This window comes from Lingula anatina, chromosome 1, assembly GCF_051362555.1.
Source record: "Lingula anatina isolate TDL-2025a chromosome 1, LinAna3.0, whole genome shotgun sequence".
In the NCBI taxonomy this organism is placed as follows: Eukaryota; Metazoa; Brachiopoda; class Lingulata; order Lingulida; family Lingulidae; genus Lingula; species Lingula anatina.
Genome location: NC_141767.1, coordinates 60,809,651 through 60,837,004, shown reverse-complemented (window position 1 = coordinate 60,837,004; position 27,354 = coordinate 60,809,651). Strand labels below are relative to the sequence as shown.

The following is a 27,354-nucleotide window of genomic DNA, read 5'->3' as shown; positions in this document are numbered from 1 at the left end:
TTACACTATTTGTTATACCAAAAGGGCAACATAATGGTAGAATTGCTAGAATGTTATTCAGCAATCAAAATATATGGTTCTTTCCATAAATCTCAAGCTGTCTGAGGCAGGCTTCAAATTGCAAAGCTTTGTTCTTGGCTGATTACAAGAAATTGGCCCAACAGTTTGCTGCATGTGTTAGCTAATGATAGCCATATTGGTCTGTTTGGTTGGTAATTTGACACAATTGCAAAGTTCAACTTGACGCACCATTGCAGAGGGCTTTTCACTGCACATGTATGATGATTTGTTGTTCATTTTCTCGAGGAAAGCAGACAGGGCAGGAACAACCGTCTGTCAGATGGCAGTTGCAATCTGCAACTGATTTATAGTGAAAATTTTCTCTCTTTATCTATTCGTCTTTTTGTAGTTTTTTTCAACGTATGGTGGCTGAATCTGATGTTTTATCATAATTTGTGTATTTTATCAATAATTAATAAGCAACAAATGTATTTTATTTACATTTATTTAAAGATCTTGCTAAGTTCAAATCTGTCTTTATTGCTACTGGTATATTCAGTCTCCTGATTTTTTAAAATGCTGATAAAAAGATTTTATGGTTTAGAAACAAAAAAGAGAGTACTGATTTATTTTATGTTCTTCAATTTATTATGGGGTGTGGTTGCAAAAAGATAGGTTGATATTATGTTTAAACCATTGTCACCAATTAAAGTCATTATAATTTTTAAGGGAGTCATATAACAAGCTAAAGAGTATGTTCTTCAATATTTCAGCAATATGTAATGGGGGCTGTCTGAACTCGGGTCGCTGTATAGGGCCAGACAAGTGTGCATGTAGCTATGGGTATTCTGGGCAGAGATGTGATCAAGGTAAGGCCAGATTCTTTTGACTAAACATAAAGTTGTTACAATAAGGGACTGCTGTGCCTACTGTTTGTATTGTTTTTCCTTTGAACTGTATGCCATTTACTTTTTTTTCTGCACTCGACTGCAGTCTTTTTTTTGCTATGCTTTTAGAATATAGATAAAGTAGACTCGTACAAAATTAAAGCAGAGTATTTTGTTTAGGCACCATAAATGATGAAATATTCTTGCTATCAGACAGAAAATTTTCTAATCTAAAATGATAATGATATAATAATAATATCAATAATACTTAAATTTGTATACAGTTTAAAATCCAAATTGTTCAGTAAACTTTACCATGTAGTGCAACAAAGAATATATAAGGGTTGTAAATTAGAGAAATAGTGTTGTCGAAGTGCCCTTTTTACTATGTGCAGTCCCTTTCTTGTCATAATGACTATTACTAAGAATTAGCATACAATATACAACTTAGTCTTATTTCACCAAGGTTCTTGTCACTTTAATAACTGCCCCTGTTTTTTTCCACAGATTATAGAACTGGGCCTTGTTATACAGAGGTTACCAATAACATGTGCAAGGGGCAGCTCCCAGGGGTTGTATGTACTAAGGCATTGTGTTGTTCCACCATTGGTAAAGCCTGGGGAAGACCATGTGAACAGTGCCCACTAACCACACACCCATGTAGGAGAGGCTATATTCTGAACCCTAGGGACAACACTTGTGAAGGTACATGATGTAGATGAATTAATTATGAAAATATGAAACTGAAAGTATGATTGTCTAAGTGTCATCTAAAGGTCATGGGATTATGAGGGTTTTTGTTATCTCTTGGAGATTTTGTGAAAGAAATGTTACAGCACATACATAAATGAATGCAAGTACATTGATGTGTACAGAAATTAAGACATTCAGAATACATTTTGTAATTGTCTTAAATGAATGAGTGTATGAAGTCACACCAACATATGTAAATATATATACTAATACATGTATATGTACACATATAGATTTGCAAAAATACCTCACACATTTATATGCACACATGCACGCACGCACGCATGCACACACACACACACACACATTTGTATTATAAATAATATATTTCTATAGTACACCGTAGTAAAAAGGGATTTCCTAATTTGTCTCCCCAGATATAAATGAGTGTCAAGCCATCCCAGGCCTATGTATTGGGGCTCCGTGTGTGAACACACTGGGCTCATACAGGTGTGAGTGCACAGCAGGACAGAGGCGGAACCCAGTGACCAACGCTTGTGAAGGTAGGCAACAATGGAGAAGATGACTCTCAGATTTAATCAATCAACTTATGGTCACCATTTAACAAAGTATGTAAAAGACACAAATTAAATGATAACCTGACAAAAGAACTTTCAGTACTTTTCAGTTGTTTTAGCCAATACAAACTGTATACTCATTTATCAAAATTATATATGCCAGAACTAACTTGGAAAATCTGGGTGTGTTTTAAGCCGCTGTGTGCTTTAGATCATGTTACTTTGGATTGTACTTAAATCTGATGTACTGTTTCAGATATAGATGAATGTCTTGAACAGCCTGGAAGCTGTCCCAATGGAATATGTACTAATACAGAAGGGAGCTATTTTTGTACCTGCAATGAAGGATATGAACTGTCCACAGACAGAACAGCCTGCATTGGTGAGTGGCAATATTATTAATAGTACATTTAGGAACTTAGAGTCAGTAGACAGGCTTAAAGTCATGCTTTGAAGTTTCTTTATTTGCTGATTTTTTCCAAAAGGTTAAACTCCATATGAGGTATTTGCAAATACACGCATGCAAACATTCACATTGCAACTGATGGTTTTTTAGGTTTATTTGTAAGCTACTGTATGCCCCTCTTGCATTGTGTTAGGGAGAAACTTTTCATCTTTTTTATATAAAATGTTGGTGCTGCAAAATCAAGCATGAGACAAATCTTTGGGAAGAAACACGCATGCATGCACGCACGCACACGCACACACACACACACACACACACAACAGCAATAACTTGCCCCATGATAAAATTTACTCCTTGCTTGAAAGTTTGAATAGAATAATGCCAAGTTTGAAGGCAATTAATGGGTGTGGTACAATGTTCATTCATTATTCTTTAAGCATATGTCTAGCCAGTATAATTGCTTGAATAACTGCATGTCAACACACACACAGTGCAGTAGTGCAGCCTTTTGTCAGAGGACTCCTGTTTGTATCCTAACAATGTCAGGATTTGACAAATAGAGGTCATGTGTTTGACCTTGTAAGGAATTTAAAAACTTTTTTTCAGGTTATTTAGAAAACCACAGGGAAGCTAACCCCATTAGTTGACTTTTGGAACTTTTCATTCATGAACCTTGCCTAATTGAGATTTTTGCAATTCCAGTTCAAATTATATACGTATTGTTTTTTTCTTCTGTAGCAAATTTTGAGGTAAGCTCCTCCTTTTTACTGGGTCTGTCACTCTTTTCATATGGAATAAGTATCACAACTTAGAGCGAAGTTTCTTGGGCTAATAGCTTATGTAAGAGCACATTATGGAAGTTAAGCGAAGCATTCTGAATGCCCCTCTGGAGCTATTAGTTTTGAAATGCACTGTTTGCCAACAAGGTCTATCATAGTTCCTTTCATGTGTAAATCTCTGTTTTTTCTATGAATTCTGTCGGTTGGTTATCTAAAGACTGTGAACCCTAGCAAGTTTAAAACGAGTGTAATAGAAGCGAGGACCTTCCTGTAACCTTTCTAGATGTGCCTCTGGTTTCATTATCATCAGTTTTCTTCTACCATATGTGCAACCGTAACTTGTTTAATCTTCACTGATTGACTGTTTTTACTTTTAATTTTATGAAGCTCTGTCTGTCTGGTTGGGGTAAGAGGTCACTATTTCATTGATCTTTGTCTTGAAGTTCCTCTGCTAGTTGCCTTTTTTCATTGTGCAACATGACTTAACTTATAATAAACCATATTTATCAAGTGCAGCAGTAAAGGAAGGTAATGAAAAACAAATGTTCCATACTTTGCACAGTTAATTGCCTTGCCGCTGGGTAGGAAATGGTCCAGTTCTTGTTTTTGATGCACTCTTTAAGATGTTGGTGTTTTCTGTTATCCCATGCATGTGCATGCATGCACACTGTGCACATTGCACAGTAAATCGCTTTTCTGAAGTTTATTTTTATTTTTTTGTGTTTTCATTGTCACCGGATATACATTCATAATGCTCCAGCGCTGCAGACATAAATGTACCATTATAATGCTATAAAATTGAAAAACAAAGATATTTGAATTGAAGTTATAGCTTTGGTTTCACTTAATGCTACTGTTATCATCTTGGGGGGTACGTATATATTAAATTGTTGATTTGTGATAAAAGTAACTGAAGTAATCAGTTTTCTCTTTTTACATTTAAATACTTTGTGAGCTGGGAGATATTGTTTTTTATTTTTGGATTTAACATGCATATTTGTTTTCATGATATATATATATATATATATATATTTTCAACTGTTGGTATTTTATCAGAATTGCCTGTAGTATGTTCAGCACATGCTTTTAAGCAGCAGGTCAATCTTATTTTTTATTTTTGGCCAAGTGTGAGTCACAATTGCTGACACATGTACATACGAAGGGAGTATTTGCCCAGCTACCTGTAAAACTATATTAAAAAAAAAACATTTAAGAACTAAAACACTAACAGTGCTAGATACATTTTATCTGACTGATACTTTGCTATTCAGAATATTTTGAGCTTATTATTTTTTTCTTTAGTTATTTTTTCCACTCATGATATAGGATAATAGGGTAAAATGTTTAAAAATACGGTTTTCAGGAATAAATATTTATAGTCAAATTTTTTTGCTGGTGATTTTACTGTTTTTCTTGTCAGCAAGTAAACATATCTACTAGTATATCTACTTTACTTGCAGCGGTTCATCAGAAATTCTGCTTCAGAAGTTACAGCAATGGACGTTGTCAAAATCAACTGACTACCTCTACCACTCTGAAGGACTGCTGCTGTACCCTAGGCAAAGGGTGGGGTGACCAGACTATATGCCAGGCATGTCCAGAAAAAGGAACAGGTAAACTTAAACTAATGCAAGTGGCTCGTGTGTGGACATTGACACAGTACTATCCTTTTCTACTTTATAAAACTTTTTGTCATTCTATTTGAACCAGTTTAGTTTAAGAGGTTAGAATAGGTTCCACTGCCTGTTATTTTTCCTGCTATCTTTTTTTAGAAGCTGAAGAAGTCATGTGATTTATATAGGGTGTGTGTGTGTGGGGGGGGGGGGGGGGGTGACCCTATTGTTACATGTATGTCCTCATAGTAATTGCCTTGTGTCACAAATGTATATCAAATTAGAACATCAAAGATGAATTACCCCAATAAAACACCAGAAGTCCGTTTGGTTTCATCAATATTCTTGATTATCAAACTTTATTGTATTCAACTAGATGGGTTACTTGTAATAGAAAGGCATAGAAAACTTGGTCAATTCAATATTTCAAGGGGAGCAGCAAGATGGAGATATTTCCAACATTGAAGCTAGATAAAAATTATGAGCAAACATTAAATTTTGAAAGTGTTTTATATCAAGTTATTGTTAATGGAAACACGAGGACATTTTTTTGTCAAAACAGAAAGAGCGAGACCTTGCCTAGGGAGATGTCAATAGTTGTGTGACAAGTAAAACTTTTGGACCACCTCCCACATTGGACCTGGATACTTACAGGCAATAAAGCTGTTATTCACTATGAGGTCTGTTGTCAAGTCTTATAAGGGCACTGAAAAAGTAATTTAGGACTTTGTTTTTAGTTTCCTCACTATTTTTGGAAGCCCAACAATGCAAGCATAGAAAGTGGCGTGGTTAAAGAAAGAATAGGGCCTGTTCTTGTAAATGTTGTCAGTCTCAGTTACAGGTGTCCTAGTGTGTAACAGATGCTTTCTTCCTAACCCGAGGCACTCATTCGTAAATGGCTAAATCAGGTCCCACTGTAAAGATATTTCCTTAAAGCTTCACCCAATGTGGGGGACAGGAAATTGGAAAATTTAGAATGTCAAGAATGCTTATGATGCAAGAAGAAATGACATTAGTCAAGTTTTTACCATCTTAGATCCTCTCTTATATTTTCAAATTGTGACAGGGAAATGTTTTTGTCATGAAATTTATAGCAAATAAAATAGCAGGGACTCAATTTGATAATTGAGTGCTTGACAATCATCAACATTTTCTTATCACAAGTACACAGTGGTCATAGCCACTGTAGCTACCAAATTGAGTGTTGTTTCTTTTACCCAGACTCAACCCACTTGTTTCCTGCATGAATTTTTGTCTCTGTTTTTGTTTTATTTGATTCCCAAATAGGCCAGGTTGACAGCAATCTGTTTCAAATTACTGTCTCTCAAAACACTGGTGCTCACTCCAGCTTATAAAGAATCAACTTGTTAGAAAGTGGGCCTAATGTATTCTGACATTCCTGAAGTCTGTTGAGGAAGACTACATGAGTGGCTGAGTTAAGCTCCTCCACTTTCTCTTCATAGTGTCAGCTGCAGGCCAGGGAACATGGCCACCACACCTTATTGTTTGACCAGATCACTGCTTCATAAATCTCACCAAAATGAGTAGTTTACAGGGTGTAGTTTGTTACTAGTTTTGTCAAAACACTGTTGAGAAAAACATTTCCTTTGTTTATTTCTAGTCTTAATCATGTCAGTTTTTGTTGTCAAACATTAAAGATTATAGTTTCCTGACAGTCATTGGATGGTTGTTGCCTTTTAAAACTTAATTGCTGTGTAACTAAAGAGTTAAATTAATTTACCCCCTCAGTGTCAGATAACAGATCTGCAATGAATTTACCTCTTTCTTATTTTTCATACACCAGAGGCCTGTGTAAAACTGTGCACCCCTCCTGGTGAAATAAGCCAGGGTCTTAATGAATGTGCCATATTCGATCACCTTTAATTTACCTCTTTCTTATTTTTCATACACCAGAGGCCTACGTAAAACTGTGCACCCCTCCTGGTGAAATAAGCCAGGGTCTAAATGAATGTGCCATATTCGATCACCTGTGCAAGAATGGAAGGTGTATCAATACCCCAGGTTCATTCAGATGTGAATGCTTTGCTGGGTATAAAGAAGATGCTAGTTCACAGTGCATTGGTAAGTAGTAGCTAAATGAAATATCTTTTTGAATCATTGTCCATATGTACTACATCGATTTTCAACAAAAGTTTTATTATACATGTAGCAAGCAAAAACTTTAATCCAACATGTTAGAGAACTACTCTTGATAAGGCTTTAAAAAGTACAAATCACATTTATTCAGCTTTGTAAAATCTAACTTAGCTACATTTTACAGTCTCCATTTGATGTCTTCTTGCTTTCATCTTCAGATATCAATGAATGCCAGGAAAGTGGGATCTGTGCCAATGGTAAATGTGTCAACACCCCTGGCAGCTTCCAATGTCTTTGTAATACTGGGTTTGCTCTGCACAGTAGTGGAAGATACTGCACAGGTAAATTGCATTTGAAAACAGAGTGAACTTGCTCCATTCATGCAGCTAGGCATGTTTGGCATTGTACTCTTCACATATAATTAGTACTTTTTTCAGTTCGGTGTATAAAATGTATTTTGGTCAAATGTACATTGTTCACCATAGTTGTTCCTGTTCTAGATGATTATTTATGTGAAATCAATTGTTTGTGCTGCCTTTGTATAGCCCAAAAAGTATAGTTTTTCACTCCCAGTTGCCTTTTTTTAATATGCCATCATTTTCATTTTAGATATGAATGAATGTGCAGAAGCAGGGATGTGCCCCAATGGAAAATGTGTCAATGTGGATGGCAGCTATAGATGTATTTGTAATCCTGGCTATAAGCAGAGTCCTAACCAGCAAATTTGTATAGGTAAGAAAACAACTTTACATTTATACAAGCTGAAACGGTGGCTCTAAAATGCTCTAAAATGGTGGCTGTATTAACGATTTTTCAAAATATTGCCCTCAAAAAATTCCAACTGAATGAAAAGTCACATTTCATACCAATAAGTTAATCTTTTCAGTTCTAATAGTTTTGTCATATTAATGGTGATTGTTTTGAACTTTCTCCTTTTTTAAATAAAATGTTTTGTTCTCTCTTAGTTGATGCCCTGTTTTTGTTTGGTTTTCTTGAAATACTCTTTTTATGTCATTATTACTGAACCATAACACTTACAGTAGCCACCAGTAGTGAAATTTAAGAATTGATTAGTGACATGACATACTTTTGTGATATATCATACTTATTATGGATAATAAAACTGCCACATAACAGCAGCGGGGGACCTTTCATTCTAATTCAATTACAGATGTAGGATTAGAGAAGAAACTATATATCTACTATGTGGTATTTCTGCAGATTTTAGAAATTCTGGTGGTAAGGGGCTTTTTTGGGAAAACTTGAAGAGATTGTTTCTGTAGGAAAGCTGATGAAGTCCAATAGCATGTTACGTGACAGAAACAAGTTACCCTTATGGATATTGCAACTGCTTTTAGGTTTACAGTAGGTTGTGTTGAAATCAAGCCAGGAAACTTCAAATCATGAATGAATGCAATCCATATAACACGATTAAATGGCATGCTTTTTTTTCTCCTTTTTGGCTTTCTTGTTTACTATTAAGTATTTTTTAACTTACAAAACCACATGTTAGGACAAATTACTGCTGCTTTAGATCTGTGCAGTGTATGCTTGCAAAGCGTTCTCCCTGTTGTTGAGCAAGAAACCGATCTTTTAAGTGACAAGTATGATCAGCAAAGAATTAAGAAGAAAGATCACAAAACTTGGAATCAGGTGTGGGTTTTAGGTGCAGATGTATGTTTACATTCTCAACCCTATGCAGGGGAGAAAATCAACCACTGGCGCAGCCATTACAGTAATTTATATGCAGCAGGTTCAAGGGAGCTTTGTTCTAATAGCTTATTGGTCAGGATTCCAAGAAACCTGAGAGAATATCTACAGGGGTGTTGACCAAAGAAATGCTCTCAAATATTCAAAAAAAGAACTCATTTTGAAAATTCAAACATTGGTGACGTAGTGTAACTTGAGTTAATGGGGTCAGAAGCAGCTGCTGAACTCTAAAACACTGCTTGAAGTTTTGATAATTAAATTACTGTTGTATTGGTTAAAATTTTAAGTAAATGGAAGGTTGGCAAGCTTTGGGTTCTTTATATTTGAGAAGGTAGAGTTGACCTTAAATGGCCCAGACAGAGTTTATTACACTACCAGAACTAAGGCCTGTTGGTCTATTGGTGGTTTTCTGGAGTAAAGGGTTAGAGGACCTATGTAACCATGGCAATGTCAACGCTGATAATTATAAGGATGGTGTTAACAAAGTTCTGTTGTCAGGGTTAGGTGCAAGCACATTCCCTTGCCAGTAATTCATGAAACTATATAGCTACCAGTTAGATTATTAGATTTGTTGTGAATGATCTGTTATCTTTTTTTGACATTTGACTACATTATATTGTTACTGTTTTTCTGGAACTTATTTGATTATAAAGGAGATTAGATCAGGTTAAAAATGGAGGGAGGAATCTATAAGAAAATTGTTCCATTTGTAATGCTCACATATGTCTCGACAATATGTTTTTCTTATGAGTAAATCCAGTTGTGAAAAGTAGTTCAATCTGCATGGGCACTGCTGTCTGAGGACAATCAAAGCAGTATACCCATAAATCAGCTTGAAGATCCATTGTAAAGCAATGCTTGATGTCCGGAAACTCTGCAAGTGTTCCATTGCACTTGAGTGAGGACATAGTTAGTAAAATTGTAATAGATCCGAACATTTTGCGGTGCTATGAAACAAATTGTTTTAGTTGATACACATACATGTTTTTGTGAAAATTGTGAAATTTTCGTTAAGATGTTTTTAGAGAGAATACTCAATTCTTGGATGGAATGATCAAGGTTTAATTTTACGAAAATAAGTAATATTTGTTTTTTGTGACTGCCATCACATATTTCACTTTAAAGTGGCCACAGTTGTAAGGCTGCATAATTATTCATAATCTAATGACCTCTTTACAGTTTGCTTTACCACATTGTACCTATAAATGTGTCCATAGAATAGCTCATAATTGCAGAAAAGTGGTTTTCATGGATCTAAATGTGTTAAGGCATCCATTGAAGAGCGTTAATTTTGCATTTTTATTTTACCCACAAGCATATGAAGATGTGAACCAGATGTTTGCTTGCAAGCCCTATGTTTTGGCTCTTGTATAAGAATACATAAATAGTATTAAGTTGATTTGCTTACTTTAAAATTGAAAGTCCTTTCTGTCTATGAATGTTTTATTATAGATTCTTCATGAAATCAGTAAATGGAGATTTTCTCTCTATGTGCAGTTATTTGATGAAAAGAAGATAATTTATACCAATGGTTCTGTGTAAAAAAACTGATTATTTATTACCATCGAAAAACTAACTTCAAAATTATCCATTCAGGTGGACTGGAATGCAGATTTACTAACTCTCTTGATGTAGACCGCATTCAGCTGTCCTTGATTTGTTTTTTTTTTTGTATACAAACGTTTTAAGGCATGGTCTGATTTACTGTTGACGTGAGATTAGTGAAAAACTGGTAATTTTTACACCATGAGTTATAACCATTAACATCTGTTAGGAATTAAATTTGTATCAAGTTTTATTTTTTTTAATGACCTCAAATTCTCTCCCTTCCAAAAGGAGATGATTGCAGGTACACAGTGGAATTAAATTTAGTTTTCTGCTACTTTAATAAGTTGATTAAAAATATGACTATAAAAAGTATGACTATTATAACATGTACAATTATTTATATTCTTTAGAAAGAAGACTTGCTGTCATGGAATGTTCATGTTTATTGATATAATATAATGTCCATGCATTTTGTAATGTACATAGAAGGACTTATAATTGTACATGTATTTTGGGTGGGAGGCCTTAAATTACAGAATAAACATCATATATCATCATACAAGCTTGAATTTTCCTTTGATAATGCATTTATTGAAGGGGTGTTTAAAGTATATTTTTGTCTCCATTATTTCACTGATATGAAACATTTTTATGTTTCCTATTAGTGAAAATAATGTAAACAACAATTTTTTTCCTCATTCACAATATGAAAACTAAAAAGAGAAGTATTTACATTTCAAATACATGTACTGCTGCTCCATGCAATGAAAATATATAGATATTTTTGCATCTCTGCCATATGTCTGTGACAGAATTGACATAAGCACTTAAAATTGTGTCATTTCAGATGTTGATGAATGCTCAGAAAATGGAAAGATTTGCTTGAATGGATTTTGTATGAACAAACCAGGAACATACACATGTGCTTGCAAGCCTGGCTATGAACTGTCACCAGATGGAGCCTTCTGTCTGGGTAAGTGCTACAGTGCTTGCGTGTATTTTTTTCTTTATTAAATTGATTTTTTTCATGACAGAATCAAAAGTAATCCCTATATTATTGGAGAAGTAGTGGTCTTAATTTGTGTGTTCGTGTGCAATTATGATAATGATATAAAGTTTGTGTGAATAAATTGAAATTGTGTTTCTTTTTTAGGGGACACAAAAATTATTGTAAAACACCTCAAAGAATCTTATTTTGTGATTAAGTATGAAAAATGTTGCCTTGATTCCAGATTATGATGAATGTAAGACAACAGGGATGTGTAGCAACGGAGAATGTGTTAATATGCATGGCAGTTACAAGTGCATCTGTATGACAGGGTATATCCTCTCTCATGATGGAAGAGTCTGCATAGGTAAGAAACATTAGTGGTTTATTTAATATTTGTGATTCAATTATTATGGTTTATATTGTACATAAAGCTGTTTTCAGAACTGTTATAATAAAAAGGATAAAAGTTTTGAGTTCTGAAAGTTAACTTTGGATTGCTATCCTTTGCTATGCAGTCCATCTTATGGCAGAATTTTCCCAGAGTTAAGTGGCCAAGTGATCAGCACAATGAGCAGTGGGCAACATTATACATGGCTTATAAGGATATTGCAATTAAATTCCTTCTTCCTTATGTTAAGACTAAGACTTTTTTTTTAGTTAAAACTGCTATGAAAATACTTAACTTTATGTTACATTTTCTTGATGCATTGCAAGTTTAAAAGATGACTTCTTGTTTGTCTTTATCAATAGTATTGTCAGTGTAAATTAATTTCATTGTAAATAATTTTTGCTTTGACCATTGACTATGGTTTATCTGTTGTCCATTTATCTGTTTTTAAGTTTTGCTATTGAACAAGTTTTTCTTTTAAACTTGTTTATTTTTTATCATTGTCCCCTACCATCATTACTTCAATTTTAGTTTTAACTGTAAGATCCCCTTTGGGTTGACTAATGTGAAATGCCACAAATTATCTGTGGAATGACTTGAATGTTAAGAAGTTGTAATAGAATACCACTTGTATTAAGCACTTCTGTCAGAAGGAAATGTGCCCTTGTGGATGATAGCCTGTCTACATACCCACTTCACCATGTTATCATGTTACCTAACTTTATTTATATCGGCACATGTATTGTCATATTCATCAAAAAAAGGGATAAAAGGTGAAGTTTTTTCTACTAATTAGGGCACTTTACATTATGTCTTAGCAAAGGCACTGTTTAAAGGAAAATGCTACTTTAATCAAACAACATTAATTTCAAGCTTCTAAAGTTTCATACATCATATCTTTTTTTGTGTTGCCTTTTAATTCAGTGTGCAAAGTTGTGCTTAGGAAGGAAAGGCACAAGTAAATGACACAGCCCATGTTTTTTCCCAAAAAGAACGTGGAGAGTTTGAAATAAAGCTCTACAAATATTTTCATCCCTATACTGTAACACTGCAGACAGTACAAGTTTGCATTGTAAAGAATTCACATTTCAGCTGGACTCACATATACTTAAACTGGCACAGCCCCTCAAACTGTATCAGCACAAAGCTTATAATTGAGACAAAAAGATTGCTTCCTCTTCCTCTTCAGAGGCAAGTAAAATACAAGAAGTTATGAATTTTTGACAAGCCATGGTTTCTTCTTAACAAAAGGACCACCGGGCCATAACAGTAGGGTTCTGGCTGTGAAGGCCAAAGAGTAACACCCACTGAAGTTGACATGCCTCAGGTAGAGATTCCACTTGGCAGCTGTGGCATTCAATTGTTTTTAATTTTTTCTGACAGTTTGGGTGAGGGCATTGAATAAGAATATAATGACTGTCTATTAATGTTATAGGCAGTTTCAACTCCCAAAACCTAACCCTTAAGCAGTGATTGAACTGTCAGTTAGTTTTAACTGAAGGGATATGAAAACAAAAAACTGGAAGCCTTGTTGTCCTTATCTCTTGTCCTAGGGGGCAGATGTCATCATTGGAGAACTTAGACATTGTTTTTCAATTTTCTCCTTAGTAGGTGGAACACCTAGTTGTGAAGTGTCTTTTTTTAATTTGGCAAATTAGTTTTATTTTTGAAAGTTACTTTTTATGATGCAAAAAGGTGATAGAATAACCAGAAAGATAAGCAGAATCATTGTTTAACAGCAATATGCTGTGCTTGTTACAACAGTTAATTTCACGTGCTGTTTACAGTATAGTTTCTGACCTTGTGCAATATGTACTCCTGTTCGTTGAAAAGAAAGTCAAGGAAATTGAAAAGAAAAAATATATATTGATCGAGGAGTATAAACAGTATTTTTGTCCTCTCTGATCCTAGCAGTAAATCATCTGGCTCGTAACATTCACTTGAAATATAGCAGGACATCTGGCTTCTTCAAAGTTGCTTTTCTTCAGACTTTGTTAAATTTTAGTGGGTGGGAATCTATCTGGCACCTGCTGTGTTGAATGAAATAGTTCAGCTTTAAAAGAACAGAGGGGTAACATAAGAAAATACTACCATCAGCCTCAGGGAAACACATGGTCTTCTTTTTTTAATTCTTTACACGAGGAAACAGCTGGTTCCCCTGCAGAGCTGTTTAGATATGTATGATTTATTTGTAAACATCCTTGAATGACCAAGAGACCACTTAGAAATAGGACCAAGGAATTCCTACTCATGTTTTGTAATTTGTGTGGATGTAAAAAATTGATTCACTGACATTTGATTTGTGTAGTTAATTTTGTAAATTTTTGAACTTCAGATAATGGGAAAAATGTTAGATTTATGGGACAACAGAAAGTTTGGTACAGTTAAATAAATCAGTACATAATCAATCATTGAAATGTTGCTACTATAACTTCTAACAACACTTCAAAGAACTTGTGTTTTTGATTCAAAGGTCAAGGAATACTGTGTCAGTATGACTGAATGTCAAAACTGATGACTTACTAACCTGTGACAGGTCTCGCTTTGACCTCATAAGGCTGTTTAAAAAAAGGTAATTCTAGCCCAGTTATAGCTACAGTGTGTATATTGGAGTTTGTCAGAGGTTATTTGCATGTATTTAGGGTGCCTATGGTGTTTTAAGAAAGGTACCAAGCAGTGTATTAAAGGCCCCATTCACAACCAAAGTTGATCCGTGGACTAACAGATTCGTGTATCAGATATGGCCTACCCACTTGAAAGCTTACTGCTTAATTCCTGCCTGGAATCTATTCAGTGTCTATTAGGGGATTATGCCGCAAGCTTTCAAGTGGGTCGGCCATATTTGATCCCTGGCTCTGTTAGTCTGTGGATCAACTTGTTCTGAATGCACCCTAAGTGAAATTGCTTATTTACTGGCCTTATTTGTCCTTCATATTGAAAGGTAACACATCATCAGTCCAAAATGGTGAACATGTTATGCCTACTATGTGCTACTACATCCTTTTTCAGGTCTTATTGTAGTAGGAAATATAAATATGATTATGACAAAAGCTGTCCTTAAGAGAATCTGCTCTAACTAATATTCTTTTTTAACAAAATTATACACCAACAAGCAGTGTGATTCAGTGATTTTTTTTTTTTTTTTGCAGTAAGACATACATGTACTGTAATGCCCCCCAGAAATATATATATAAATAGTATATATAAACTTAACCTTTTTCTAAGACACAAACAATTAGTTCTTTATGTGAAACAAAATTCCAGTCTTTATTGCATTATTTCCTTAAGTCCTTATATGATGGAAATCATCAGTGATCTCATGTTACACCTTTGCAGTTTGAGGTTAAAAATTAATGAGACATACTGCCCTCTGTTAAAAGGGTATGTAGACTACACCCTTATAGGGCAAATCTTCACAGTAAAATAAAACTGAGTAAATTCCAGACATCTGCCTTAACCTAACCATCTGCATATTGTGCACTTCCTGGCACTTAATTATCTAACCTTATATTTTAATGTTGTTTTAGCTAATTAGTTCTCTCTGTATTTCAGATGTCAATGAATGTGAGGTGGTGCCCAATGCATGTGTAAATGCCCAATGTATCAACAACCAGGGCAGTTACCGCTGTGAATGCTCAGACGGATTTGAACTGGGACCTGACAGAAAAACATGCCTTGGTGGGTAGACTGCTGCTGTGATAAAACATACAGGGATGGACTTGTCTTCTGGGTCTTTGTGAAGTCAGTTCAGAACTCAATATATGATTAAAAGTCAACTTAAAAAATAATTTTGTAATGTAAAGATAATTTTGTAATGTAAAGATAATTTTGTAATGTAGTAAGGTTAATTTGGTTTTTAGAATTGACATGGAACTTTTTTTAATTATCTGAGAAAGGTGCATCTGCCCCTGATTTGCCCTCACTACTAGTAGTTGGCTAGATTTGGTCTTAAAGTGCAATTTAAGGTCACAAGTGATCTTACACGATCTTAATCATTACAGCAGTAGTCTTAAAATGGACAATCTGCTTTTAAGATCAAAAATGATCTAACATCTACTTAAGTGGTCAAGCAGTTTCCTCCCCTCACAATGGGGGATACCTCCCCTCACAATAGAGGACACCTCTGCTCACAATAGGAGCAGAGGGGAGACAACTTAATTGGCTGTCAGACCAGAAATGGTCTTACTCGTGTTTAAGATCATGTAAGACTATTTGTGATCTTAAATTGCATTTTAAGACCAAATCAAGCCCACTAGTGCCTGTTATGGGGATACCTTTAATTGGAGTATATTGATATTGTTATTTGTTTTTCCAAAATTTGCTTCTACAGCAGCATTTGTGATCAAGTTTCCCTACTATATTTATACTTTTTGTTGCAGATATGATCAGTATTACTGTCAAAATGATGGAGTAACTGAATCCAACTGTTATGTTTTTTCAGTCAGCTTAATAGTCACTTAATAGCTTACTATCATAGTATGTGCTATATACAATGTGTATCATATATTCTTACATGTTTACAGATACCAAGCCTGGGCTTTGCTTCATGAAGATAGAAAGAGGCCAGTGTACTAACCCCAGCAACCAGCTATTCACCAAGTCACAGTGCTGCTGCATGGTGGATAGCATGGAGGCACCAGGACATGGTAACACAGAACTGTTTGAATTAGTGCAAGATATTGGTCTTATTAGAATTGTGGAAAATTAGCTTTAGAATTATTTTTGTGTAGAAAAATGATAACATGGATTTTAGTGACATTGTGTTAGAGGAGCTGGTTAATAGGGTTGTTCGGCTAACTTAATGAAGGGCATTTTTGAGCTTTTAACTCTATTGAAGTAGTTTGTCATGCTTGTCTCCAATGGTTTTTCCTTCTTGGGTGGTAGAAATTAATCTGGCAATGTGGTTCTCATTTTGGGCTCGTTTTGATAGGCCATGTACAGATTGATTAACTAAAAAGCAGCTACCAATCAGCATCCAGTTAAGTAAGTCTTCATTTAGGGTATTTATAAGCATAAGGGTGACAAAAAGCCCTGACAGGACAACACAAAGTGGCATCTGAGGCTTGGATTTCATTGCTGCATTTGATTTAGAATTCCCTGTTCCTCTGGTTGTGAAATGTGAGCCCTGGAGCAAAAGTGCAGGAACATTACCCCATCTTAGGGCCACAGGTTGACCCAAACTCACCTCTGATTACTGCTTCAACTCACCAGCTCCAATATATCAAGGCTAGTGATTGATTGTATGATTTTGGTTCATTTGTGGTTTGGCTGATGGAGTAAGCACCCCCAGAGACGGGGTTAGGTCGTGTTCCTGGAGAAGGGGCGTATTGTGAAATATTTTAATGACACACCCAGGTTATCAAAGAAAAGCATTAGTTCTTGAGCTGTTCCAGAAGATGATGGAAATAAAAGGTGTACAGGTGAAAGGTTGTTTGTACTTTGGGTGTTTCATATTTAAATGTATCATTTCAGCACCGTTTCATGCCATTTTTTCCATGAAAGGTTTTGAGGACTGGAAATATTTCTTTAGATCTGGCCAATTACTTATTGTAGTTAGATATAAAAGAAATGGCTTGTTGTTATAAATTTGATGGGTTAGAAAAAATAAACCCAGGGATATTAAATTCTACATCGTATATCTGTTTTATCAGAATTTTGTCCACCAACATATTCAAATAAAGCAGGAATATTTTCATTTTTAACTCTATGTAACTGGTGTTTTAACAACTGTAGAATAAATTTTTTTATTAGAGGCATTCTAGCAAAACTGGAACATGAAAAGATACTATCTTAGCACATATTGCATGTTTTTGTCTTATATTAGGCTGGGGCAGTCCATGTCAGGCATGTCCAACTCCTGGAACCAGTGACTATAGAAGACTCTGTGCACATGGGAAAGGCATGGACAATGCAGGAAATGGTAAGACTGCCATAGGCCAATTTGATATACATGTACATGTTTAGCGATTTTTTCGGACCTATGTCTAAACTTGCATCGATAGAACCTTTGTTTACCATTTCCTATCTTTATCAGGTTTGAGGAAACTATGAAGTTTAAGTACGTTTTTGTACTTCTGTTCTTAATGTTATACACCTCTTATTATTGATTAATATAAATTACCATTTCTTATTCTAGATATAAATGAATGTGCTTTGAACCCTGCCATATGTCCCAATGGTGCCTGTGAGAACTTGGAGGGTTCTTATCGTTGTGTGTGCAATGCTGGGTACCAGGTTGACAGTACTGGAAAGGTTTGTTATGGTGAGTACATATGAAGCTGGGTTTTGGTATAAGACTGGAAATCCTTCAGTGATACATAATACCTTATCTTTTTGTTGTTGTGAAAAACACTGATAGCCATATGTTTGTTGACAAATGGGTTTTAAAATAATGTGTAAATGCTTGTGCATGTATTGGAGGATATTGTAGCAGTTACAGAAAAAAAAATCTGATAACTTTTTGTTGTCATAGCTTGATGAACTTACTCAAATTAAAACTAATAGGAAAACTGTGAGCTAGTATAGCTCTTGCATCTTGGGATTGAGACAGACATACCACAAAAACTTTGCATTTGCTCAGTACTCCATCTCTAGGAAAATTCATTTTGAAAGCATGAAAAATATCCTTTCAGACATCAATGAGTGTGCAGTGAATCCTCAACTCTGTGAGAATGGTCAGTGTCGTAACACACCAGGATCTTTCTCTTGTGTATGCCCTACTGGATTCCGTCTGAATACAGTTACAAAGAAGTGTGATGGTAAGTATATAGAATATGAAACAGATGGACTTAAAAACTAACCAAATTGTAGCCTTGAAGAGGTCTAAAATAGAAGTGCACTACCATATTATGTGTAAGTATAGATATACATGTGTATGCTTGTGGCCAAGCCTAGCAGTGAAAAGTTTGAGTTAATGTATTGCAGTGTTTCATGCCTCAACAACAGCTGAATGATGAAGTCATGATGAAGTCATTTCTGACTTCTTTGCAAAAATTCTTGCAGAGATCGCTGAACAAAGCCTACAAGGCTTTACAAAGAATCTGATTTTTTAATTTTGCTGAATATGATAGCAGTCTAAACTCTTGCCTTTGAGGGACTCTTCAAAATGGTTGGAACCTTGGTGTCAGTTGTTTTAAGATATGGCAACTCATGGTGTCTTTAGGCTCAAAGTTATAGAAACAGTAGAATATCAGCTGACCTTCAAATTTGGGACAACTAGCAGTTGAAAAGTGTAAACAAATATATCAATTTTTTCTTTGAATAAAATGTTAAACAGATTTCAAGCACACAACTACTTCAGTACTACAGGGTGTTACATCAATGTATCTTGTTTTTAACTAACAAGCTGTCAATAAGGATGCATATGCTTTTGTCTGTCATGGCAGAGCAAGGAAGGGAGGTCAGAACAATTAACAATGTTGATGGCTATCAGTGGGACAGTGCCTGGGGATGCTATCATATGTATTAGTGACCAACCTTGTCATTATAGCTTACATTTCATCACAGGTTCACAGCACAGAAATGTACACAGAATTAACCAGAGAATTTTCTGTGAACATCTAAATATCTGTGGCCCTGGTAGGGGGTAAGGGTGTCAGGTTTGATTGAATTCAAACAGTGTTCAGAAATAAGATACTCATATAATTTAAAAAAGATATAGTGTTTATTTTGGTTAGATGCATCTGATTAAAACATGGTCCTAGAGGGGGTAATGTTTATAGGGACATGCTGAAATTGTATTAAGAGAGAATTTCATCAAAGTTATTTTCGTGAATGTTCAAGTGGTATCTATAATAATGCATCCTGACAGCCTGGGAATGATCAGAGGAAAGCTGAGATCATAGATTTACCAGATAGGGAATTAGTTAAGAAGCTACTTCGGGTCAATTTTTGTTATCAGTTCTTTATTTTTAGATCTTAATTCGATTTTCCTAAGCAATTGGTTTTTGTCAATCAGAAAAACCTAGTGTTTAGATATATGGTTTATAAATAGCAGAACTTGAAGAAATACATCAAATTTAACACACTTTTCACACATGTCTGTTTACTCAGTCACATAAATCCTATTAATGGTCAAACTGAGGTGAACTCGAGTTAGAAAAGCACTTTATTTGATGCTGTTGTGATTCATTGATGTTATGTGTACGAGGCCCTTTTAAGACAACCAAGTCAAACAAACAGGAACAACTGGCAGAAACAGATATATCTGTGTCTTTCTTAGATAAACCTTTTATTTGATGTTTTATGTCCCATCCAGGTACCTCATATATTTATGTTATCTAGTAAAAGGTACTCATCAATTCATCTTACTTCTGAAATCAGTGCTATGTTATCATCATTATTTATTTGTGGTGGACTAGCAGAATGGCCCTGTTTGGCACTTAAAGGTGAAACATCAAAAAAGAAATGAATTTACTTTTACAGTTTGGTTGTTATTACTGCAAGCATTATATTGACACATGTTAACTACTATTGTGCAGTGTTTTTGTTACTTCTTTTTATACGATCAGGAAATATATATTTTTTTCATTTTAATAAGCATGCAAAAAGTGCTTGATACATTTTTCACTTTGTTTCAGACATTAATGAGTGTGTTGAGGAGAGCAATAGATGTGTCAATGGTCAGTGTGTGAATACTCCAGGAAGTTACTCTTGTGAGTGTGGTCCAGGGACCATACTAGACTCCACTGGCCGTGTGTGCATGGGTAAGACAAACAATATACCTTACAGCACAGAACTATGTAGGGCTCTCTTTCTATCGTATTAAAGAATATTGTTGAAGGAAACTTTGTGTGCAATTTTGTATGCAAAGCATGTCTGATGATACATGGCCATTCATGTAGTATTTTCCTATGTTAAATATTTAATTTTTCCTCTTAGATTCAATTCTCTTGTCAAGTATTTAATAAGAGCTTTTTTGTAAATAACCACCAGTCTATACTTTATGGTGTACATAATATTTTGTTTGGGTATAAAGATGTACTTCATTTTTTTCTTCTAGTGTAGCCTGTGGTACAGTATACTTCATTACATTTCAGATAACCGCCAGGGCACCTGCTGGAGTGTGTATAAAAGAGGTGCCTGCGAGGGTCAAATCTCTATGACCACCACCAAGGCTGAGTGCTGCTCTACTATTGGCAAGGCATGGGGAAGTCCATGTGAGAAGTGTCCAGACAGAACAGGACCCCAGGCTCTGAAGTGTCCTAGAGGCTATGCTCTGATCAATGGGGTGACTTGCACAGGTGAGATGTGCTGTCACTACACTTAACTGGGATTATAATGAAATTAGTCATCTGCATGACATCATATGAGGCTAAAAAATGAGCAAGAACCTGTGTGAGAAGATGTTAACTTTTAAGTGAAAGGAGTAAAATGTAATGCGTCCAGAATGCCATTTCAGAAAGCAAAAGAATAAGCATAAATAAGATAACCTTGATTGCATTCATTGTAGATGTGAATGAGTGTGAAATCTTTGGGGAGATCTGTAAAGGTGGTGGCCAGTGTGTTAACACAGAGGGGTCCTTCCATTGTACCTGTCCACCTGGACTTTCCCTGGACAGCACTGGCAGGAGATGTATAGGTAAGATCATGAGTGAACGACACTTGTTATCACGTACTGTATATGACATGCATATTCAAACATGGCACATGTTACTTCTAGAATTTTTTTTATACTATATAAAATGCCCACTAATTTGTGTATGTGTAATAGAATGTTTTTGGGTGCAATTCAGAATTGGCAAAAAATATGTCTGTTTATTAATTAAATAGAAACTTTTAAAATTTGATTAAATTTTTTATCTGTTGTAATCAGTGACAGATCTGTATATACCAGTATATGTTTCCTAGATTTGCGACAAGCTACTTGTTACATGACATACAGCAGAGGTGTGTGTAAAGATGCCCTCAGTGGGAACTATCTCCGCTCAAGCTGCTGCTGCTCTATTGGCCAGGCCTGGGGATTTGACTGTAAGGCCTGCCCAGCCAAGGGAACTGGTAAGAACTGGTCATGCTCTTCATATTGTATGTCAGTACTGAAACAAAACTGCTGTAGATTGTTGATTTCACTGCGGTAACTTGCATTATTAAACGTCTAATTTAGAGAAAGATACAATTGTTCGTATTCCTAGTTGGCCTAACTTCTCATCTGCTGATGCAGATTTAGAATATTGTTGAAAAGAACTAATGCAGATTTTTGATGAGAAATGATATTTGCAATTGACAGTAGATATATTGCTTCTAAAGATTATGCAAGGGCAGTTGGGTTATTCTTTTTACCCCAATATTTTAATAGTGGTCAGTCTGAACAGTGTTCACCTTAAATTGAGAAAACATCTAGCATGTTTTGACCTGATAGGGAATGAAATAAATTCTATTCATATGTGATTTAAGCTATTGATTAACCTTAATATGAGTGCCAAAATTCTAACAGTAATTTACTCCATTCATCAAGATTTTAATAGTTACTTCCATAAACAAAGCTAGTAATTATTTGGAGAAAGCCCAACAAACTCCTTATGTGAGCAGATTGCATTTGAAGGGATGCCATATGATGCTCCTTAGGGCTAACCTTAACATGCTTGAATTGAGTGAATTTGGATTGAATTATTAGCAGTGACTTAATATGATTATTTCTTATTTTTCAGAGGAGTACAAGGACCTGTGCGGTACCCGTGGTCCAGGCCATACAGGGCCAGACAGAGGTATTTTACTTTAAAATGGTTAAATCCAGATTTTGTTGACCCTCAGGTTGACATCGTCTATAAAAGATGTGGTGCAAGACATAAGTGGTGCACAAAGTGTCTAGAGTTTCATTGACTATGCTCAATTAGACTGCTTAAAGGGATAACAACTGTTCATAGGTTATCTATATCTCACAATCAATGCATTGTAAACAGCTCGTAGAAATATAATAAATTTCCATTTTACACCAAAAACAGTGGTTAACACAATTATTCTGGAATTATTGCTTGCCATCACGTGACCTCCATAGATGGCTACACTCTGTAATAATCTCTTAAGAGAAGTTAAATTGTATTGTGTATACTCATTCTCTTCCCTTTGCAGATATCAATGAATGCACTCAGTTCCCAGAGCTGTGTAAAAATGGTTACTGCAGGAACACTATTGGCAGCTTTGAATGCCGGTGCCACCAGGGCTATGCAGTAGATAATACTGGAATGAACTGCACTGATATAGATGAGTGCAGTATCTCCCCTACTATTTGTGGCAATGGAACATGTGTTAATGTAGAGGGGACATTCAGATGTCTTTGTCTCCAAGGTTTTGAGACAATGGGCATTATGAAAGTGTGCATGGGTAGGTATATACACAGAAAGAAATTTTTGCATGTATGTGCTAAAGGGCAAGATAGTATTGCAACTCTGTTTTGTCACTCTGATAAGATATAATTTGAAAGTATTGTGTTTCTTTAGTACTGATGTTTAAAAGAATGAAAGATATCCGTAACAGTAAAAAAATCTTATTGAAAGTATCATGTCATGTATATGTCTTATGATTTCTCACAAAAATATTTCTTAATTTGCAATGGTAAAAAAAAAGATGTAATGGCAAAGGATGAACTTTGTACCCTTCTTTAGTCTTTATATGGCTTCTTTGAAGAGGCCTGTAAATGACATATGGATGCAAATAATTCTTGAAAAGTGAATCAGAATTAAATTCAGATTCAATTTTCAGATATTGATGAATGTGCCCGTAATCCCATGCTGTGTCGAGGTGGCCAGTGTATTAACACAGCAGGCAGCTTCAACTGTCACTGTCCTGATGGGTTTGAGCTGATGCCTGGTGGAGATGCCTGCAAGGATGTGGATGAGTGCTCTCTGGACAGCAGCATTTGCTCCAATGGACACTGTGAGAACTTCATGGGAGGATACCAGTGTGTGTGTGATGATGGGTTCAAGCCAAATCCTACAAAAACTTCATGTCTAGGTTAGTAGGGGATTGTATTAGGCTTAGGTTTTTGATAAGATAGGAATGCATTGTTTGTTCATTTGTGAACTTGAACTTAAAAACTGTGCTGGTAGCTCAGTTGTTTATGTGCAGAATTTTGTATACAGTGCAAAATAATGGAATTTAAAAATGTTCCTTATCAAAGCTATTATTTATGTCTTTTTGCTGAAAATATTAAAATTTGTCAGCAGTAGTATTGGGACAGTGTTTTAGAATGGAATATGTTCCATGTTTTCCCTAACTTTCTCTACACTTAAATAGGAATGTCATTAAAATTTATTTTTGCAAATCTTGCAAGCTGAAGGTTTGAGGTAAATACTAGTATGTGTTTAAAGTCGAGAATTGTTTCAAAGTATTTCTTTTTTCTTTTCAGACATAAATGAATGCCAGGTGAATAATGGAGGTTGCCAAACACAGTGTATCAATACACCAGGCAGCTATGAATGTGCCTGTAACTCTGGATACGTCCTCATGCCTGACGGAAAGAGATGTATTGGTAAGAATTTTTTTGAATGTCAGTATCAGCTGTTTGTATATTTTTCATAAGATCAATAGAAGTAGGGCAAAAGATTTTTTTTAATTTTAAGAGGCATTGAAGACATTTGTTTTTCCTCTTTTGAGAACACTTCAAAGTTGGGTTAAATGTTTTTGACCTTGATTAGACATATTTGATATCAGGAGCAATTAATACAATTTTAATGAGACTGAAGAAAATGGGGCTAGAGTTTTTTTAGGCATATGGTGAATTCAGACTGGTTAGTCTTCTGCTTGGGGCATTTTCAGATTATTACTTGGCTGTAAAGTCATTTTCTTGCCTTGTTGAGCAATGAAAAGATACTTGTTTTGGCAGGGTATTAGATAGTGTAAATCTGAACTTAATTGCATGTATTATTTTATGAATATTGTGATAAATAAAAGAAAATTTGCAGGTACAATACATACTGCACTACATCATATCCAAAGCAAAGAAAAATCAATGACTAAAACACATAGTTGGTCTGGAAATTTTGTAACATAGATATTTAAAAATAATCCCCTGTGTTATGTTTATTAGATGTGGATGAATGTCGTGAGAAGCCAGACATCTGTGGAGGAGGTACCTGTATTAATTTACCTGGGACATACAGGTGTAACTGTGGCCAAGGACTGACACTGTCACCAGACCAGAAACAGTGCCTAGGTAACAAGTTGGAAGATACAATTCAAAGAGAAATTTAAGATAGATACAAACTCAGAACAGTAATTGATTGTTTTTTTTACACGTATCAATTTTTATAGCTTGTTTTTATAAGACTATGGGTTCTCATTTTAGTTGATTTTTAAGACAGGTGCTTATTTTGGAAACCTAGTGCCGGTTTATTGTTAACACTTTAGTGAGAATAACAATTTAATATATATATATATATATATATATATATATATATATATATATATATATATATATATATATATATATATATATATATATATATATATATATATATATATATATATATATAATAATAATAATATTATTATTATTATTATTATTATTATTGACCCCCAGTTTTGAACTCTGGTATTTTCAGATATTGATGAATGTTCCCTGAACCTGAACATGTGCCAGAATGGCGTATGTTTAAACACTGCAGGTTCCTATGAATGCAAGTGTGACATTGGTTACTCAGTCAAACCTGGCAACCCTGCTTGTACAGGTAAGGTGATGAAAAAGTGACAGGATGAGAACTATATTTGCATTCAAGCTGGAATGTGTAATTATTCATAAGGGTCATGTTTTTTCGTATTGGACAAGTTTTTTTCTGAAATAACTTTAAGCAGTCTAAGCAATAATAAGTTGTGGAAAATTTTTAAATGCACTATGAACTATGCAGGAGTGCCCAAAAACACTCTCCACTAAATTTATTATAGATTTATAACTGTACATAATAGGTTAAACAAACTAAAATTAACTAATTTTCTCCATATTTTCTGAATTTTGATTATTTTGTGATTAGTAATTGAAATGATGTGATCCTTATTTTTTCTATGTAGATGATGACGAGTGTGGTCTGGGCATCTCAAAGTGTGACCAGAATGCTGTGTGCGTTAACACCCAGGGCTCCTACAAGTGTACATGCCAGGCTGGCTATACTGGAGATGGAATCACTTGCAGAGGTAATGTGTGGCTGGAGAGATGGTAGAAATTATAATGGACTGCGAGTATTTATCAGAGTAACACAAGCCTGAGGTTGAGTGAAGTGTGATTGTGTGCAAGTTTTGTCAATGTTTATAAATAAACAAGTTGAAAAATCTCTTCAAAGGGAAGCAAAATTTTTCAAGGACTTTAATTATAAAGCAAGAAAAACAAATATTATCAGTTTCTTTCTAGACATTAATGAGTGTGTTCGCAACAATGGTGGCTGTGACCAGAATGCAGATTGTGTTAATGAGCCTGGAAGCTTTAAATGTTTCTGTCAAGAGGGCTTTGAAGGAGATGGCTTTGACTGTAGGGGTGAGTATTGAGTTTAAAATTAAAACATCTTATAATTGATATAAATGGTCACATTCTAATATTGATCAAATTCTGATTTTTTACATGAGGTTTATATGTTTTATATACAATGTATGTTGATCATTTATACATATAGGGTAACTGTACTAAAGATAATTTTTAATCTGAAATCTGCTTCTGAAGATTTCATATTTGAATATTGAATTTGACCTATTTGAATTGTAGTAAGGCTTTTGCAGTTTAATATGTTGAGGTTATTGTGATGCTGAGAAAAGCATGGGGACTTAATGCTTAATGCTATTGTTTTTGAAAAGCTTGGTTTTATCATTAATCAGTGCTAAATGTAAATTGTGGTTAAAATTTTGATATTGCTTTTTTAAGAGTGTAGCAGTTTCATGAAACACATCTAGTGCTATAGGAAATATTATTGGCTTGTTTCAGATATTGATGAATGCAGTCTTAACTCCAATCTCTGTGAAAATGGCCAGTGTTTGAACTACCCTGGAGGATACAGGTGTGAATGTGATATGGGATTCAGTCCCAAGGATGGTGACAGGGCATGTGTGGGTAAGTGGATATGTAGTTTTTAATAGTCCTTAGTAAAATGAAGAGATTGCCTCAATATTGGAGCAATATTGCTGCAAACCTTTAGTTTAGAAGAAAAAACTTCTTGCTGCTAAGTTGCAGCAAATTTGCTGCGAATTTGTAGAGACCTGACATTTTGCTAAGGGAGTAGCTAGGTTTCAAAATTTATACAGGCTATGAAGATTACATTTTTAGAACTGATTTGAAATTTTATACTTCATGTTTAAATACCAAAGTGATGAAATTCATTTTGAAATTGAAGAAAAGTTTTTTTTGTGTTTATATCTGGTAAAAAAGTTAAAGAAATAGGGAATGCTTCAGAACTGTAATGTGTTGATTTCTGCCTTTCCAGATATCAATGAATGTGAAATGTTCCCCAACCTGTGTGTACATGGCCAGTGTGTTAATATATTTGGAATGTTCCGCTGTCACTGTGACCAAGGATACAAGTTAGATGGTGGAGGAGGAAACTGCACTGGTAAATTTACCTGACATAGTAGATGATGTTATTTATCTGAATGATAGACATGGTTTGCTTTTATATTGAATAATTTGAACCACAATGTAAAGAATATATAAATCTAATAGAAAAATATATGAAAAACTGAATAATGATAT

At 34.8% G+C, this 27,354-nt stretch overlaps 1 protein-coding gene across 2 annotated transcripts in view; it reads left to right on the top strand.

Annotated features, from left to right (window-relative positions):
- LOC106171081 (fibrillin-2) overlaps positions 1–27,354 on the top strand; it is a 50,489-nt gene that overhangs the window by 7,888 nt on the left and 15,247 nt on the right. For both annotated transcript variants that reach the window (XM_087014608.1, XM_087014612.1), the window contains 29 exons: positions 774–869; positions 1,395–1,592; positions 2,018–2,143; positions 2,415–2,540; positions 4,804–4,956; positions 6,871–7,038; positions 7,272–7,394; positions 7,663–7,785; positions 11,159–11,284; positions 11,544–11,666; positions 15,243–15,368; positions 16,214–16,336; positions 17,515–17,610; positions 17,827–17,952; positions 18,323–18,448; positions 20,270–20,395; positions 20,729–20,932; positions 21,142–21,270; positions 21,540–21,686; positions 22,337–22,393; positions 22,758–23,009; positions 23,388–23,639; positions 24,034–24,156; positions 24,715–24,840; positions 25,229–25,354; positions 25,692–25,814; positions 26,029–26,151; positions 26,593–26,718; positions 27,089–27,214. In XM_087014608.1, the coding sequence (XP_086870734.1) occupies positions 774–869; positions 1,395–1,592; positions 2,018–2,143; positions 2,415–2,540; positions 4,804–4,956; positions 6,871–7,038; positions 7,272–7,394; positions 7,663–7,785; positions 11,159–11,284; positions 11,544–11,666; positions 15,243–15,368; positions 16,214–16,336; positions 17,515–17,610; positions 17,827–17,952; positions 18,323–18,448; positions 20,270–20,395; positions 20,729–20,932; positions 21,142–21,270; positions 21,540–21,686; positions 22,337–22,393; positions 22,758–23,009; positions 23,388–23,639; positions 24,034–24,156; positions 24,715–24,840; positions 25,229–25,354; positions 25,692–25,814; positions 26,029–26,151; positions 26,593–26,718; positions 27,089–27,214 (3,999 nt within the window). The remainder of the gene's footprint in view (positions 1–773; positions 870–1,394; positions 1,593–2,017; positions 2,144–2,414; positions 2,541–4,803; positions 4,957–6,870; positions 7,039–7,271; positions 7,395–7,662; positions 7,786–11,158; positions 11,285–11,543; positions 11,667–15,242; positions 15,369–16,213; positions 16,337–17,514; positions 17,611–17,826; positions 17,953–18,322; positions 18,449–20,269; positions 20,396–20,728; positions 20,933–21,141; positions 21,271–21,539; positions 21,687–22,336; positions 22,394–22,757; positions 23,010–23,387; positions 23,640–24,033; positions 24,157–24,714; positions 24,841–25,228; positions 25,355–25,691; positions 25,815–26,028; positions 26,152–26,592; positions 26,719–27,088; positions 27,215–27,354) is intronic.